This window comes from Diospyros lotus, chromosome 7 (genome assembly GCF_014633365.1).
Source record: "Diospyros lotus cultivar Yz01 chromosome 7, ASM1463336v1, whole genome shotgun sequence".
NCBI lineage: Eukaryota > Viridiplantae > Streptophyta > Magnoliopsida > Ericales > Ebenaceae > Diospyros > Diospyros lotus.
The window spans coordinates 20,102,095-20,114,816 of NC_068344.1; the positions used below are offsets into that span (position 1 = coordinate 20,102,095).

Sequence of the window (12,722 nt, forward strand, 5' to 3'; positions counted from 1 at the left end):
TCAGTCAATGGGCTTGGTATTGATTATTGGGTGGGCCAAAGGGTACATAACATACGGATTAGCAACTAGTCAGGAATAATATACTTCTGTTATTATTTTCTTCCATTGAGGCAGTCTCTATCTTATATGCCAACTGAAGTTTAGATGTGAATGGACCAAATGTTGCACCACAACATATAGAATTTTAGTTGTCTTGTCCATAGGGAGAATAGACCTACAGATCTTAAAGAGGTTTTAGGGACTAGCTTACTAAGGGTGCTCACAAAGAACAAGACAATGGAGCCAGCGTGCAAGTATCAACAATTTCCAGTGTTTACTCAATTTAATATCAATTGTCCTTGAGAGTTCTCAATAAGTTTCATTAGGAAGTCTAGTTAGACTGCTACATGAAGCCAAGTTCAGCACAATAAACATTTCATTGAATCATAAACCAATATTACAATAAAAGTTTATATGAAGAATGCTTGTAGAAATTCAATACATGTGCACACCCATTATATGACAGATGTATAAGCCACATACAAAGGAATATAAAGAGAGCCATGGGCTTACAATGCAGGGATCAAGCTCAAAGAACTTAGAAGTGTAAGCCTTTCGCTGACTTTCCCATGCTTCTCGAACTTGACTTACTCCAGATTGCGCAACATCTACGAAGTTTCATCCACAGTCCAAAGTGATCAAAGCACATATTAATAAAAAATAAAAAAGCAAAAAAAAATATAAATCTTCATTTCATTTTCTGAAAATGAACCTCTAAAGGACTAGTAAAAAGTAATACACTTATACTAGAGGAAACATACATGGACTGTGTGCATGTTAAGTGCAGAATATGTGCTGATTATTTTTTCTTTTTCTTTAATTTGTTACAATTCTCCTTTTAAATGTGAAAAAATTGGAAATAAAGTACAAATCAGTTGAAGATCTCCTCCCTCCCACATTCTAAATAATTAAAAAATTGTGAAATCCTGAAATAGAGTTATCATATGATCACTTCCATGTTTTCAACAAGACAAAATAAGACGAAATCGATTAGGACTGTAAATAGCTAAAGTTCTTATTAGTATAAGATAGCACAGATTATATAAATACAGATTGGTGTTCCTCTCATTTCGAAATTGCACCTCTATTTTAGGTTATGCTGCTAAAGATTTTTAAATTATTTATTGACAATCCAATCAACTTACATTAATTTTAAACATATAAAGATGACTGCTTCTTTTTTCAACTAAACCCTAACCAACTCACAATGTGGGGAGAGAGAGAGGGGGGGGGGGGGGTTCATAATCACACCTTACCAATTGATTTTTACCCTGCTTTAACACATTTTTATCTAAGAAAAGTGAAAAATTAAGGAAGAAAAAGGCATGATCAGTCACACATTCTATCACATTGATATTTATAGAATGACATATTGAATTATTGATATAAACACGTACCAATTCCAATGTAGTGACCAATTTGGGCTTCGTCCCACTTGCTCTCATCTGGCACTCCGCCGCAGTACAAATCACACACCTTCACAGCAAAGCAAGCAACACTTCCTACTCACTCAACACATAGAGATATCAATTCGAAATAGGAGAAAGCAGAGGCGGAAAGGAATGCGGAAACAGACAGAGGCGTAAGGAGAGAGGAAAATCTTGATTAGAGCAGTTCGAGAGAACTCAAAGAGGCGCTGGTGAGTCGACTCGGCCGGCCTGTGAGCCATGCTGTGTCTGTGCTGTCTTGCCTTTTTCGTTCTCAACCCGAGTAGAAGCGGCGCTGGACAAGTGGGCTGGGAATCCTGAATCCGGATGTCCGGTTACGGTATACGGAGAACATTACAATTACTATCCCTTGTTAATGCCCTTAATTGTAGATATTATTACTTTTTATATTTTAAAAATAATAATAATTTTCTTTATCATTAAAAATTAAAATAAAAAGTCCAAAATATGCTACTTTTTCTCTCTCCTCTCTTAATTTAAGAAAAATAAAAATAACTAGTGAAGGTTTGTCGCTAGCAACTACCATGGATGAAACCTAAACCACTACCTAGATTTGATTATTGAGACTTAACCCACCTGATTCGGTAGGAAAGAATGATGAGAGAGCAAAAAGAAAAGGAGGGAAAGAAAGATAGAGAATGATGGATCTATTGTTGGGTTTCAAACAACATAACAAAGTAGAAATTTAAAATTTTTTGACTAATCAAATCTTTAGTTGATCATGAAATCCAAAAAGATCGAATTTAATTTGCGAATATATAATATTTTATGAATAGAAACTAAAGAACGAAAAATCAAGCTTTTGGTTATCTGACGCGAGAAAGATTGAATTTTTATATCATAAGTGTCTCCTACCCTCTATAAATTATCCGCATCAAAAAAAAGCTTTATAATGAATGTCACGAGCATGCCCATTTGGTCTCCTTGCACCAAGAACGCAAGATCTACGATCTGACTTTTCTCAAAAGTTGCTTATCTCTTTAACTTTTCTCAAAAATTATTATTAATTTTTCTAAAGAGGCAAAGGCTAATCAAGGCTTTATACAGGGGAGAAGACCAAACCCTAATCATACTAGGGTTGGAAACCAAATCCCAGCACGTTCTACATGTGTTGGCTGCAGCAAGCCTATTATTGGGCTAGTCGCATGCACTGGATACACTATGGATTGAGCAGGCGCACGGGTTACGAAAAGTCACATGCTAGGCCTCGCGTGGGAAAGCTTTGGGCCATGCATAGGCCCATCCCAAGCCACGCCACATGTTGTCCCTTGCCAATTTTCATCTCGTCTTCTTTCTTGCTCATTTTTGACATCCCGTGGACTTTTCCACAAGTGTTAGCTTGCCCCAAAAATTCACGAATTCATTCGGGCCAAAACATCTTTTGATCCCATTGAATTTGCCATAAAATTTCTATTTGTTTATGTATGACCTTATAGGTTCACTATAAAGATGGTAAAGAGCAATTAAAGAAGCCTTGTGACGATTCGATTTTTTTTTTTTCAATTTTTAACTACAATTTAACTAAATACATAGGCTGGGGTTCTGCCCCAAAATAATACAACGGCGGAAACCAAATAAATATAAAACACACCACTCAGGGGCTTAATCATACATAACAACATCACATCCAATCAAATCAAACAAACCACAGTGTCGAGCCCCCGATCACATTTCACACCTCACAGACTTTTTAGTGGGGATTGCCCTGTACACATAGCTATCTACGACTAACACGCCAAACAGTCTAGCCACTGTGTCAGCTCCCACACCTAGAATGATGGTAAAAACAAAATGAGCCACAAGACTCAACAAGCATAATAAAAGAATGGAGGTAAGGCTAGGCACAGATCTCCCACGCTAGAACACATCTCACTATCAACAGGTAAGACATACCAAAACCAGAAATAGCCATACTAGACATAGGCCTCACTAGACAAAGTTATTCAGAAATAAACCACAATCGGAATACATCTCGCAACATAACAATGACAATGTTAGAAATACATCCCTCACCCAGAATACTCCCGCATAAAGTGCAATGCTGCATATGAAAATGCCATGTCATATAATGCAATAGAAAATCCAGTACTCCGCATAAATATAATAATGCACATAACAGTCCTTGGGGCCCACATAAGAAATGCACATCCTGGCACCCAAGTCCCAACATATAAACCTGCCACAGCCATGAACTAGCTGACATAAAGCCCATGAGTCCGAGGCTCTCACAACATGATCCACACGAGCCCGAGTCTCTCATCACAGTCACATACTGGAGTCCTCGTGTCATAGCTATCTAGAGCCCAACTCACACTCATAACTATCGAGGGTCAACTCCATACCACAAACCACAATCATATATCAAATCAAACGGTAACCTCGCAATGCAACAGATAATAAATGCAATGGCTCTTGCAGCATTAACGTGATGGCAAAGCCCCCATAAGCCAAGCATCAGGCCATGCTACGCCCATATAAGAACCCACACAGGCAAAATGATCTAAATGCACATGTTTGCCTATCGTACCCAAATTGGCACTCAACAGGCCAACCGGGTTATGCCAATGAGCACACTTTCCCCGTACATACAAAGCATGACCCCCAATGAATGTAAGCTCATTCCCATGCACTGTAATGTCACTCAATATGCCACATAATGGCAAAGTCGATCGATAGTAATCAAGTACAGGTCAACAATCTGTGACTAGGAACAACCAATCAACAGCCGCCATCGGCCTGATGACTGTTCGCTCTAGTGTCACCAAACAGTCAACATGTTACCTCACCGAACGATAGCTCACGCAGCCTGTGATTACCACTCATGCCCACATGAAACCACAACCACATCATGATACGCGCAACACCAATAGTGGGTGTCCGGCGATACCAGCTTGCCTGACCCATCTATAGTATCTCGTAACAGCTGATAACCAGCGCCCATGCATCCAGCCATCAACTGTCACGACCCAACAATCTACGGTCAGTAGCTGTGTATCCCACACCCTACGACTCACACAATAAAATCCCAAGACTTTGGTTACAATAGCTCACCCTAGAAGGTACCCACAACCATAACTAGCTCACTAGGAACCTAGCCCAACCAGGTTCGGCATCATTCCTAAGGAAGTAGGGGCGATACAATATCTCGTAAGCATTTGCAGAATTAAACCCCGAAAGTCTTATACTTAATTTAATTTAATAAAATTCCCATAATAATTAACTATAACGTTCACAATTAATTTCTATAACCAAATCGAGTTGAGGGAAGACATAGAATTCATAAATCGAATGAGAATCACGAAGGGAGTAAAAAACTTGCCTTGAATTAACTGATTTTGGCATTTATACGCCCACACGTCACTAAATTAATATACGCTGCATAACAATAGTATATTCAATCAAAATTAATAAAATCGTGCCCTAAATTAAATTCCAACCGTACAGATTTACTTACACAATTTACCCTACTTACCTGAATAATTAAACTTTAATTAAATTGGATTTATCTAAGATTTTTACCGAATTTTCCCCCTTATTTCCACTTTTGTGCGCTGCTTCTTCTCTAAAATGTTCTTCACTGCTCACTGTTAATTCTCCACCCCAATTACACACACAATTATTACACACACAATTATAGGTTTAAAAAGGAAAAGAAGACAACTTCAGAGACTGCTGCGTGGCAGCCAATGCACGACTGCCTCTAGGACACGAAACAACGCCGTTTCTCCCCAGTGCACGCCTGCCCCGCGGTTCGATCCCTCGCCCAGCCCATGGGTCTCTCGCGGGCATGCCACTCGCGCTACTAGCCATCCTCAACCATTAAACACCTTCATTTTAGTTTAAGGTGAAACCGCCACAGTTTCTGGAAATAGCATTTAACCCCACAACTTTCAAAAATTGCTACAAACACCCCTACTTAATATTAACTCTTATACCCCAAATTTTCAATAATTAATTACCCATCTCCTTAATACAAAAATAAATTACTAATTCCTTTAAACCCACAAATATTCAATAATCACCGTAAATACAATAATTAATACTAATTAACCATTCATATTTAAATTGATAAATATTACCTATTTCTGATTAAATTAATAATTATTAACTATTCCCAATCAAATTAATAATCATTAATTATTCCCGAATTATCAGGATGTTACAAGCCTACTCCTAATCAAACTCTTTGATTATGATTCGTAATTTATGTCATCACATGACCAAAATTACCATCTTGCTCTTAGATTAAGATTAATGTCTAGTAATATATCATAGTCTCCATATCATAATGAAATGCAAACAACAATTCAGATGAACCTTTCTACAATGAGTTCCAGTGCTATTCGATCCCTCTAGCACCATAATGTCTCGATATGGTCTAGAAATATGGTGAAATGTCATACCTCTAATAACCAACACTATGTGTACGAATGCTAAGTCCACAACTCATATAGTTGAATTAATAACTCTTATTAATTCTCAACTATCTGCGTTAGTTAACAACTTCTTGAGTTGTGACTTCATTATTCACATTATGACATATACGTTTTAAGATTCTTATAAAGGTTGATAGATCACATCTTGCGTACTCAACTACCTTCATATGATTCAGATCATACGCAATAACCACTTTATTAAAGACTCATCTTCTTGGACCCCGTACAGTGGCATCAAAGCATAACGCTCCTTGCACAAGATAACAGTGGTACCTCAGGACAAAAGATTACTAGAACGTGTCACCACAAAGAACTCTCAATTGACATTTAGTAAGAGTTACCATTTGGGTGTTCTCAAGTAAGGTTATTCAGTGAACTCATTTATCAATGAGCACCTACACACTTGCATTAGTGTCACCACATAAATAGTCAATGAGATCAACTACTCTTCTTACGAGCATGTATACTGTATATCAGTCTTGACGGTACTATAGAGGCTTTACTCTATAGTCCTACGATCATGAATAGTTTAAGAATGAAGCACAAGTCATTCGATCTCATTAGTATAATCTCATCATAACCCGATTGATGTTGCTATACTCTTATGGCTTCATCTAAATAGGAAAACATAAAGAAAAATACTTTTATTAATCAAAATATGTCTGAAATTTATAAGAAATGCAGCCAATTCACAACTCTTATGATTGGCTCCAAGGTTACAACTCTATCATCTATCTTTATTGTGTTGTCATTGTCATTATTGTCAAAGAAGTTGGCATTGTTACCAATACCATTTCTTTCTTTATCATCTCTATTTATTATTTCTCAACAATATTGGATTGAACAAGGTTACCATCAGAACCTAACTCGGTGGAGTTTCCCTGTCACTACAACAAACCCAAACCCTATCAAAGCCCAACTAAGTCAATCTAACACCGACAATAAACAATAAATAGATAGATCGATAGATAGAAAAAAAAGATATGGGGGAAGACAAGAGGGATAATGTTTTTGCATCTAAACCTAACTAAAAGATTTTTACATCTTATATACACAAAACTCTTATGTTGCTCGTATCAGGTAACATAAGATTTGCCTAATGCGAGCAAATTGAGAGAGAAAAGGGGCCCAACGCGAGCAACAGATCATTCCTTCTTATATACAATAAACCTCAACAATTCAACTACTTTGGATTTTGCATTTCACAATATTGGTTGATACTTCTAAACACATAGGTACATAGAGAGTTTACCTATGCAATAATTGTCATGGAAGATATGAGAGAAAGAAAGCTGAAAGAAAAATATTGGAGAGAAATAAATAGAAAAAATGTAAAAAAATCTAACAAGTGATGAGTTAATGGCAAAAAAGAAACTACGATATTGTATTAAAGAACAAGTATAACCATTGATTGTATTTTCTCAAACGTAAAATACAGAGTTATCCCAATCATTAGAGGTACCACAAGTATTTTTCCCATATATATATTGCTTACTTTATTTATATTGTTAATAATATTTAGCCAATGTAAAAATATTTTTCATATATGTTAGATTAATTTTATAATAAAAAATAAAAATGGGGCATAATATACTACATGACATAAGAGGGTTCTATTAAATTATTTGTCATTGTATATAATTTTTGCATACTAAGATTACAATGATTTACTCTTTTATCAGAACCCACAATTGTCACCAATTAGAACATAATTACTATGTATGAGTTTGCCACATAATGCAATTATTAGTAAATAATGACATAAATTGCAACATAAATTAAAAATAACAAATGAAATCATCATACAACAACTGTTCATGTCCCAATACATTTAACATAAAATCAGAAAGTGATAACCACTTATTTTGGTTTGCCTGCCAATCTAAAAAATTGTGCTCAAGGTGCCCAAGTCCAACTTTCCAAAATTACTTTCTAAATTTTTCCATATTTTTCTTCATTTTTTTTTTATTTCCCCCTATTTTCTTACCTTCTCATGTGTCATCTCACACACCTAGCTATTGTCACACACGCCCCACGTGCTGCACCTTCCCAGCTTCAGTCATCTTCTCGAACATGTTGCTTATCGTTTGATTGACAAAAAATCAAACTTTCTTATAATCTAATTGTTATGAAATTAAATTTAGTATAAACTACGATCAAATTTCGTAGCAAATTGCTGGTATTAGAGTCATTGAATCAAATTATCAAAGTTTGACAGATCTCATCCGTTGGATCTACATCATCATCATTATTTTCCTTAGGTGGTTTCAGGTTGCCCAGCACAGTTCCTGTTGTTGTTGTCGATCGTGCTCCCTTGCCACAGCCATCACGACAGTAAGCCACCATCGACTACCCTTATCATCTGACCCCCACCACCGCTGTCAAGCAACAATTGCTTCATCTTCCTTTTCGCGACCATGATATCACAACAACTGATCGCCAAATAGCCATCGTTGATCGCCTTTAGCCACAGTCGTCGTTCAAATCACGACCTTCATTGCCTTCGCAATAGCCGCCTCAGTAGTGCCTTTGTTTTCTCATGACCTCCGGCCTTCTCCACCACCATCCAGACACTGTTGGATGCCACTATATTTTGGGTCAATCACCATAGAATGACCAATCTCGTTGCGACCGTAGTTGACCTCCAACCTTAACCTCAGCCTTCTACGCCACCATCGGCCATATTCTCCAATTGACGGTCACCAACATTCCTTCCTCACTATCTGCCATTGAAGAACCTTCAAGCTTCACCCATATCTAGTCCAGATCCAAATCCGACCCGACCCATTAGTCCATACCAAACCCGTTTCAAATTTGGTCAGCCTACAATTGACCCATTAGGGCAAATCAAGTTTGTTTTTTTTTTTTGTGGTAAATTATATGAAACCTCCCTGTACTTAGGGTCATGAGCAATTTACCCCCATGTGCTTTCGATTGCATCAAAAAACCTCCTTACACTTTCAAAATATTGCAATCAGTCACCATTTGTTGTTATTTTACATAATTTTGTATAATAATCTACATATAAAATACATAATTTCAATATATCAAAAAAATACAAAATTTTGTATTAATTAACTAGTAGATTATAAAATACATAATTCTACATACATAATTTCAATATATCAAAAAAAATACAAAATTTTGTATTAATTAACCAGTAAATTGCACAAAATTATGTAAAATAACAACAAATCATGGCTAATTGCAACATTTTGAAAGTGTAAGGGGTTTTTTTGATGCAATCGAAAGTACAGGAGGGTAAGTTGCACATGACCCTAAGTGCATGGGGGATTCATATAATTTAGCCCATTTTTTTTGTCTTGGATTTGATTTTTTTGGTCGATTTTTAATTTGGTTTCTTATTTATCAATTATTTGATATTATTTAGGATTATTTAATGGTTACGTTGAAGTACAATATTCTTTTGTTAGATCAGAATATTAGATTTTCGCCATAACATGTTAAGATACGTGCAATTTTGGCACATATAGATTTAGATGATGCATTTTTGGCCTTTGAAAAAATGCCACAATTATAGAGTATCGAGAAAAAACAACTTATGGATCGTAAGGCCTTGCCTTAAATACATCTATATTTATTGAATCAAAATTTGCAGGATATTTTTTAAAAAAAAATCATTGCCTCTCTATGGTTAAAATTAGAATAATTGTGTATGACAAAGAGCTTAACCAGTAAGTTACATGTTGGGATAAATGTTGAGCCAACTTGCTCATATTAATTAAGTTTTGATAATTAATAAAAATATTTTTATGATATAAATGTATTTTTTTCTCATATAAAAAAATAAATTTATTTTGAATTAAAAGTAGGCATAAAGAGTAAATTTATTTTAAATTAAAGGTAGATTGTCTTTAAATATGTTTCATTCTTTTGATAATTTATATCTCAAAAGTTTATGTTTGAATTTTCATTTATTGATAAATATTTTTATTACTTATGCAAAAAGTATATTTATTTTGAATTAAATGAGAATTACTTTTAGACATGTTTTCTCTTTCTCATACAAAAAGTAAATTTATTTTGAATTAAAGAGAATTGGTCTTAGACATGTTTTCTCTTACTCATGTAAAAAGTAAATTTATTTTAAATTAAAGAAGATTGCTTTAGACATGTTTTATTGTTTTAATCATTTATGTCTCAAAAGCTTATATTTGAATTTTCAAATCTTGCTTTCTTATACAAAAGATAAATTTATTTTGAATTAAAGGTGAGACATGTTTTTTTATTGTTTGAAAAAGCCTAAATATTTTTTGAATTTCAAACTTTATATTAACCTTTTTTTTAGTGGCTAAAATGCTTATAAATATCACCTAAACTCATTTTGTGAGTATCCATTGCACATATTGCACATCTAAAACTCCCAAAAGCTCTCAAGCTAATTTCCAAACATTCAAAGTCTCTTAAAGATTCATTGTTCATCTACTGAAAAGTCATAAGGTAAGAGGAGAAAAAGCGATCGCAAAGCCGAATCCAATCTTCTCCATTTAAACTGAAGTCACCGTTTATTTATTATTTAAATATTATTATCTTGTATAATTTGTTCTTAATTGTTTATTTGTGTTCGAGTGTAGACAAATTATTTGTAATATTTAAATTACTATTGTGGATTGTATAGGTTTCCTAGAACCGTTAAAATCTAGGTGAATCTAGTTTCAATGTAAGATAGGGAGAAAACTTTAGTGTTGATAGTTTTCCTAAAACCCATTGTAATATAGGAGTGTATCTAGTTTCTAATGTGAGCTAGTGTGAAAATTTTGGTGAAATTAATAGAACCCCAATAGTAGTTGAGATCTTGGGAGAGTGGAGTAGGTGTGTGTGGAGACACCTAACCATTATAAATTGTCTTGTACCTCACTTATTTATTTTTGCTATATCTTGTGACTTGCAATTTATTAATCTCAAATTTACATATACATAGTTATAAATTCTAAATTTGTTTAAAATTAAATAAAAATAATTTAATTAAAAGAAAATAATTTATATATATTCTTAGAGAAAATAACTAATCAATAATATTTATTAAAAAGGAAAAAAAAATTAAACACTCAATTCACCCCCCTCTTGAGTGGCCATGCCTTAAGGAACCAACAATAAATTTCATAGGCTATTGTCTAAATTGTATCGACCATTCTTGTGTTTTCAAAAATAATAATAGCATTCCTCAAACGTTTAGAAACCAAATCAAATGACCATTTTATTCTTATATTTAATATATTTTTCTCACATTTTCCCTTTCTTTTTTCTTTCTTTCTCTTTCCATTTTGTCACATCAACAGCAGTTAGCAGATCAAAAAATCTAATTTGGTTCGAGATCGAATAAATTCAATTTAGTCTTCGATTCAAAGAATTTGAAAATTCAATTTTTGATTTGATCCTATTTGATCTTAATTTTGAATCAAAGACCAAATAGATTTCTATATACATATGAAAGATTGCTCTCTCTGTATATACACCCAAAAACTGCACCCATACATATATATAATTAAGGCAACCACTGTATTATTTTAATAGGATTTAATAAGGTCTAACCAAACCAAATTGATCCAATCTCGCCCTTATTCAATTTTGTTGCCCAGATAAATACTTAAGATGGGGTGAATTGGATTTTTCGAAAATATTTTCTTTGACTCTTTGTTAAAAAATCTTTTTAATGTGATCTTTTAACTTGAGATTACAATAAATATGGAAATAGATAAAGCATGCAAGCACAAGACACAAAATAATTTTATAGAGGTTCAGCTTTATAAATAGCCTAATCTTCTTTCTCAAAACTAAGTTTGAAGTTCCAGCAAGAAGAAAATAACTCTAACTTTTAAGTGAAACTAGAACCAATAAAAAATTCCTTGCCTAAATAATAATAAACACTAGCTTATCACTAGCATATACAATCCCCTCACATACAAGTGAGTAAATGACAAACTTACAACCACGAGCTTCAATCAAACAAATAAATCATCAACGACAGCAAATTGTTCACCAGCATTTGAACTCTTTTGTTTGAATGCTCTTCAAAGTTTGTTCAGCATGTGTCTTTTCATAAACAGTTGACTCTTTTTATATAATGACCATTTAAAAAAATATAGTTACAAACACAAAGAGATGAGGAAATATCTGAAGACTTTTAATTACTTCAGCTTTTCAACTTCATCTTCAAATTTTCAGTAGTTGTTGGGATCAACATAAACATAAGAGTACTTTGTACACAAGGTCAAATTGACAAAGATAAGGGGACAACTTGAAGCATAATTGAGCATAAACTTTATGGAAACAAAAAGTAGCATATGTGTTAGAGTAAATTAGAATCTTAAAAAAGCTAACCAAAAGTAGCTTTCTTTCAGAAGAGAGTTTTATTGTTATGCATGGGAATGTTAGGTCTGAGTAATAGGGTACAAAGAAAAAAATGACCATGGAATATACCTCTTGGTGTGCCCCAAAAAAAAAGGATACGAAGAAGAAATCAGAGATGATCATTTAACTTTAATCGGCTGAAGTTACATCTTCAGTTGACCGAAGATCAAATGTCAACGATCTGATTGCCTTAAGTCGACTAAAGATAATTCTTTGGTTGACTTAAGTTATCCAGTGACTTTAGGCAAAACGTTCAGTTGACTTATTAGTCGATTGGAGATGGAAGCCAAACTGGTCGACTTAAGTTATCCAGTGACTCTAGGCAAAAGGTTAGGTTGACTTATTAATCGACTAGAGATGGAAGCCAAATATTTTGGTCAATTTTAGTCGACTAAAAATATTCTTCGATCGACCTAAGTTACATATA

At 34.1% G+C, this 12,722-nt stretch overlaps 1 protein-coding gene across 2 annotated transcripts in view; it reads right to left on the bottom strand.

The window, feature by feature from the left end:
• The window catches only part of LOC127806745 (mRNA cap guanine-N7 methyltransferase 2), a 56,463-nt gene extending 54,641 nt beyond the window's left edge, over positions 1–1,822 (bottom strand). For both annotated transcript variants that reach the window (XM_052344230.1, XM_052344229.1), the window contains exons 1-3: positions 1,616–1,822; positions 1,437–1,515; positions 553–647 (exon numbers count right to left, since the gene is read on the bottom strand). In XM_052344230.1, the coding sequence (XP_052200190.1) occupies positions 553–647; positions 1,437–1,515; positions 1,616–1,708 (267 nt within the window). In that variant the 5' untranslated portion in view covers positions 1,709–1,822. The remainder of the gene's footprint in view (positions 1–552; positions 648–1,436; positions 1,516–1,615) is intronic.
• Between the last annotated feature and the right edge of the window lie 10,900 nt (positions 1,823–12,722).